Source organism: Abrus precatorius, unplaced genomic scaffold (genome assembly GCF_003935025.1).
Source record: "Abrus precatorius isolate BTA unplaced genomic scaffold, Abrus_2018 Scaffold10, whole genome shotgun sequence".
Classification (NCBI taxonomy): Eukaryota; Viridiplantae; Streptophyta; class Magnoliopsida; order Fabales; family Fabaceae; genus Abrus; species Abrus precatorius.
In genome coordinates, this window is record NW_020874292.1 from 27,057,067 (window position 1) to 27,063,412 (window position 6,346).

The window sequence follows — 6,346 nt, forward strand, 5'->3', positions numbered from 1 at the left end:
TCATACCCCCTTCACATTTTGTTTTTAGATTTTGAATGACTTTTTGTGCAAATAATGGTGAAAAAATGACAATGAACATTTATTTCCAAAATCTAACTGTCAAAACTTCTCTTAACATTATTTTTGATAAAAATATGTTTTTATACTATTGACAATCAGATGTTGGACATCTTAGATTTACTAATTACAAATATACTCATTTTTTAAAAATATTGGGATCTCCTATAAAGTATAGTATTATAGTTAAAAAAAGAGTAGATGTTGCATATTTTTCTTATGTCTTTTGCTTAACATGTACTAATATTACATTTTTACTTTACGAGGATAACATATTATCTCACTATCTTCTTAATTGTATTGTAAATCTTTTGTTACAGTTTTATTACTAATTCCTCTTATTTTATATGTTGTGACTGCCATAACTATTTGTGTAGTAAAATCTAAAATTATTTGTTTGCTTAATCCATCCAGATTCTATTCTATTAGATCATTTTCAGAATAAGAATTTTGTACAAATTTTTCCTCTCTTCTAAAAGTATATCTGGTAAAGATGACCTATGATAGTATATTTTTATTTTTGAGTGGTTATATTTTGTATTTAACTTATTTATTTTATTGTATTTATAGAAGTTTTCCCTAAACTTTATATAATGCTAATAAATATTTTTTAATTGTATCTTATTCATAATATTTTTTAGTTTTTAATTCTAATAATAATTGAATGTCAATTTTACAATGTTATATCACAACAAATACATTAATAATATAAAAATATTTTACATAAAAAGTTAACTCTTTACTTATAAATAAATTTATTAAATCATTAAAATATAAATAATTGATTTAACTATTTAGTATTATAATAATTTATAAAATATAATATAAATTCATAAAGAATATTATTTTTCAATCAGAAGAAGTATTTGTTTTTAACATGTGGTGATGTACCTTGTCTAATTAGTCAGGCAAATTTGAGAGACAGTCATTTCTATCATATACACATAATATAACTTAGAAAGACATGTTTGTGTGTGAATTTCAGATCAGTGAAATCCGCTAGAATTTCTAGAGAGGCGAAGTCAAAATGTACTAAAAAGACCAGTTTTGAAAGGAAAATTTACATGTAAGCCACTGCATACAATAAATGGTAGTATTAATTGTATCACCCAATTTGGGGAGATAAAATCTGACACGATTCATTCCCATCTGCTGATAAATATTATCAAAGATTAAAAAAGGAATTAAATTATTCAATAAAATGATGATATTTAATATTTTATTTTTAATAATCAAATCTCACTCATTGCATTTTTTTCACAAATTAAAAGAATAAAACAACCCAAGAAGGTTTTAGCAAAAGAAAGAGCTTCTTCCAAATGTCGCTTGAAGACACGCGTGAATAAGCGACATAGCCACCGCCTAGAACATCACATTGCTCAGGTTTTGTTTAGCCCGTTATTTAAGAAGCAAAAGAAAGATTACAGTGTTGACTTCTTAGGTTTTCTTCTTTTCATACAATGAATTAGTTTGTCGGTGAATTTATTAATAGATAAAATTTAAATATAATATTATAGATATTTTTAGTATATATATTTTTTTATTAATAAATAAAACTTTAAATTAAATAAAATTAAAGTATAAAGCATTTATGATACTGTATTTTGACTTAAAAAATAAGAATACTTTTATTAAAAATATTGCTTATTATATTAATAATATAAATATTATTTATATTTTTAATAAATATATCTAAAACATTTATTAATAATATTTTATAAAAAATATTATACATATATTTAATTTCTATAAAATAAAAAATATTTTAAATAATAAATTTTTTAATTATTTCAATTTATTTTATATTAATTATCACCATTATATCTTTTAAAAAATATCTTTATAAAGAACAAAATTAAATCCCTTTCTCTCATGAAAATATACATAAAATTTTTGTATGGTCTAATAATTTTTTTACTTTATTTATTATATATTTTTTAACAGGTACAATACCATACAAAATAAAATTACATATTTCATAAGTTTTATTAAAAAAAAATATTAAATATATTAATATTATTAAAAATTATAATTTTTAATAAAAATTATGATATATTATGTTATTATATAACATTATAAATTGTCAATTTATCAATTTAATAACAAAATAATATTTTAACGTGTATTTTAACTTTTTATCCACCAACATTAAATAAAGAAAGAAAAATCTCCTTTAAAAATAATGAGTAAAGTCAAGTTATTCATAGAAGGAATATTTTTTTTTCCCCCAAGTTATTCTTAAGAAAACAGACTCAAAGAATGAAGTAATGGAATCTTACCGTTCTTGAAAGCCAAGCCAGGCGAAGCCAAGCCATAAAAGAAGAAATTGTGAGGGAATTAAAGGTAGTAACTTAAGCCAAGCCAAAAGCTCCACATGGTCTCGGTCACAACATAAAAAGTCTCCACAGAGGAGCTAATGTCATAGCTGCATTAATAAATAAATAATAAAGAGAGAAAAGAAAGAGCAAAGTGTTGGAGCACCGTCTCTCTGTGCTTGTGTTTGCTTAATGTTTCTCCCTTTTTTTTCTTTTGCTTATGCTACACAGTTATGTCTCACCCTTCCCTCATTTCTTTCTCTTTCACTCTGAAAAACACCATTCAAAGGTTTTAATGACTACCCTCCATTTTTGAACCTCTCTCTCTCTCCAAGTCTGAGCCTTGTTGTTCAGACTCGCTTTCTCTGCTTACTCAGACACTGAGACACTTTTCTTTTCTGTCATTGGCTCTCTGTTTGCTTCCAAAAGCGGTACCCCATAACCCAAACATTCAAACAACCTCTTTTTCTATCTTCCTTTATCAGATCTATTATCACCCTCTTTGTTTCTGATAGCCATTGCCGGGTAAGACATGAGTAAAGAAGAGTTTTTGAAGATACAGGTACGCCATTTCATTTTTTATCTGTTTCGGCAAAGCCTCAAATTTTTCATTTGATCCACCTTTTATTTTACTTGCTGAGTGTTTTTGCCTTGTATGTAATGTCATTTCTGATAAAGTAACAAGTTTTATCCCATTTTAATTCTTGTTCACAATGAAATTTCTCTTTATTCTGTTTTGCCTTTGGGGATTGCTTGTACATGCAGAAATGTGTTCTTAAAGTGAACATACACTGTGACGGCTGCAAGAACAAAGTTAAGAAAATCTTGCAGAAGATTGATGGTAAGCATCTATTCATCTGCTAGGCCAAAAAAAAAAATAAAAGGGGTGTTATACCTGATTGATTCACATATATAGCTCTCAAAAGTTCTGTTTTTTTCTCTTTGTTCATTACATTTTGAGTAGGTGGTTCGACTGGTTATTTATTGGGTCCATTATTTTTCACAGGGGTTTTTACCACAGAGATAGATGCAGAACAAGGGAGGGTGACGGTTTCGGGGAATGTGGACCCCAACGTTCTCATCAAGAAGCTTTCAAAATCAGGGAAACATGCAGAGCTATGGGGTGCACCTAAAGGAAACAACAATAACAACATTGCTAACCAGTTGAAGAACATGCAAATTGACAATGGCAATAGTGGAGTAAACAACAAGGGTCAGAATCAGAAAGGTGCAATTAACCAACCAAAGGGTAATCAACAAGGACAGAACCCCCAGCAACAGCAGCTTCAGCTTCAACAACAGCAGCAGCTTCAGCAGCAGCTGCAACAGCTTCAGCAGATGAAAGGGTTTCAAGATCTGAAGCTGCTGCCTCAATTCAAGGACATGAAACTGCCCAATCAGAACCCCAACGCCAAAGCAGTGAAGTTCAGTTTGCCTGAAGATGATCTCTCTGATGATGATATAGATGACTTGGATGAAGATTATGATGATGAGTTTGATGATGATGATGATGAAATGGATGATCCTCAGCATCCTTTAAATAAGACAATGAAGCCGCCTATGGGAAATGGGGCTCACATGATGTTGAATGGTATGGGTATGATGAATCAGAAGGGAGGCAATGGTGGAGGAGGTAATGGGAAGAAAGGAGGGGGTGGCGGCGGTAGTGGACATGTGCCTGTTCAAGTACATAACTTGGGGGGTGGACATGATGGTAAAAATGGGAATGGAGGAAAAAAAGGTGGCGGCGGCGGCGGTGGTGGAAATAATCAGAATCAAGGTGGAGGTAACAAAAACAATGGTGGCAAAAATGGAGGGGGCATGGGCATGCCGGAGGGTAAAAGTGGAAACAAAAATAGTGGCGGTAATGGTGGAGGCGGCGGCATTCCAAATAACAATGGGAATGGAGGTAAAAAGGGTAATGTAATGGATAGTGGTGTTCAAGCTGTGAACAATGGGTTCCCAAACATGGGTGGTGGTCATAATCCTACTATGGCTGGGCCTAATGTGGGGCCTATGGGTGGTAACATGAGTATCCCTGTGGCCAACATGCAAATGAACCAAATGGGTAACATCCCAGCCGTTCAAGGCCTTCCCGCAGCCACTGTGAATGGTGGCGGTGGGGGTGGATACTTCCAAGGTGGTGGTGGTCCTGATATGATGGCCGGAAATCCTTACCAACAACAACAGTACATGGCTGCTATGATGAACCAACAAAGGGCAATGGGGAATGATAGATTTCAACCAATGATGTATGCTAGGCCCCCGATGGCTGTCAATTACATGTATCCTCCTCCTTATAGCTATCCTCCTCCTCCTCCTCAGGAACCATATTCCAACTTTTTCAGTGATGAAAATACTTCCAGCTGCAGTGTTATGTGAAGAAATATGGAATAGTGTGGTGGTGCTGACAAGAGAGGGGTGTTCGTTATGCTTGCAGACCCTTTCTAATCTGATGCAATATTATACAATGGGAATGAGTTTTAATTTTAGTTTGGTTTTCAATTTTCTATTATATTATCCCTTTTCATCCAAGGTAAACTAGAGCTTTAAATTACCATAGGAGAGTAATTTATAGATTTTATAATATTATGATCTTGGAAAGTATGAGATGTAACTGGGGGGATATGGTGGTGGGCTTCCTCCATGTGAGATGTTTATATGTGTTTATATGTCGCAAACAGAAATAAATTTCAGAAGAAAAACAAAAAAAAAAAAAAAAAGAGAGAGAGGGAAGAGGTGAACAAAAAAAAGGCCATCTCGCCCTCATCTCTCCAGAAGTCTAATTTTTCTTTACAATCATAATCTTTTGCTATTCTTTATCATTTCTTCTGGCACGCATAGTAATATCAAGTTCATTAATGAATGCTGTGTGTAGCTTTTGGACTTTATAATATTTCGGTGTCCCTTGTTTCAATGTGAGGGAAATCATGGATGTTTGCGAGGTGGGGTGCACACTGAAGTTGGGATTTTGAGGCATGGACCCAGCAACAACCCAAACAGTGTTTTTATATAGGCTCTTGTGATAAGTGGGGTGGGTGGGCCACCATACATCATCACCATCACTATATATTGTGATAAAACCCAAATTCCTGTGTCAGGAGTGACTTTGTTTATTTGAAAATAATGGTTACACAGTATGTGTTCCATCCCATTTAATTATTCTACTTATAGTACACATAAATCAATGTTTTGCAGCTAATTGGCGCCTCTTGATATCCGCGGTGCAATTGGGATATTAGGTGCAAAATATAGGATATTCACGTGGGTTGACTGTTGACGCTGTTGATATAATCATTCCTCTGAGTTAAATACCCAGAACAATTATTCACCAAGATTCCTAAAACTTTATACTAGTATGAATTTTTCAATTTTCCATTACAAAAGTTGTATAAAAATGCATTGTAGTTATTAGCACAAAGTATTGTATTGAAAGTGATAAATTTTTATATAATTGTACTTGAAGGGGTATTGTATTGAAAGATGAAAACTTGAAAAGCCCACTGACTTAACCCTTATAGAGTCCAGTAGTGGTGAGTGCCGAGGGAAGCAGTGTCAGACAAAGCACCCGGAAGAAGCTAGAGGCCAATGGGGTATTAGCTGTGACCTGTGTGTAGATCCGAAAATGTAAAACACTTAAACCAGTAGTAGTAGGAGGTGTTTTTTCACGACAGAGACAACCTAACTACTTTTTAATTTTGTTTCCAAAAATCTAACGGCGTTGACACTTTGACACCAATTTTTTTGTAATCGTCAAGTCCTATCAACACAAGGACAGAGGGCACACCAGGTTCTCTCTCTTTTTCCTTTTCTTGTCACATTAAAAGATAAAAGAAAAGGGTCGTGACCCTTTCTTGCTCCATTCGTGATGATCATAGATAGGTCACATGATTATCATGATAATGATGGGGTCATCTGAAACCCTCCATCAATCTAAATCTAATCAGACAGTGATTGTCTGATCCGGGTTTATG

At 32.9% G+C, this 6,346-nt stretch overlaps 1 protein-coding gene across 1 annotated transcript; it reads left to right on the plus strand.

Moving 5' to 3' along the window:
- The first annotated feature begins 2,493 nt into the window (after positions 1-2,493).
- LOC113848312 (heavy metal-associated isoprenylated plant protein 33-like) lies at positions 2,494-5,105 on the plus strand. Its single transcript, XM_027477776.1, has 3 exons — positions 2,494-2,934; positions 3,138-3,213; positions 3,379-5,105. Exons 1-3 carry the CDS (start codon positions 2,905-2,907, stop codon positions 4,752-4,754), a joined length of 1,482 nt encoding a protein of 493 aa, XP_027333577.1. The 5' UTR covers positions 2,494-2,904; the 3' UTR covers positions 4,755-5,105.
- The last annotated feature ends 1,241 nt before the right edge of the window (positions 5,106-6,346 follow it).

Coding starts and splice junctions, on each gene's coding strand:
- LOC113848312 (XM_027477776.1), top strand. CDS start 2,905: ATGAGTAAAGAAGAGTTTTTGAAGATACAG. Junction 2,935..3,137: donor AAGAGTTTTTGAAGATACAG/GTACGCCATTTC, acceptor TTGTACATGCAG/AAATGTGTTCTTAAAGTGAA. Junction 3,214..3,378: donor AATCTTGCAGAAGATTGATG/GTAAGCATCTAT, acceptor TATTTTTCACAG/GGGTTTTTACCACAGAGATA.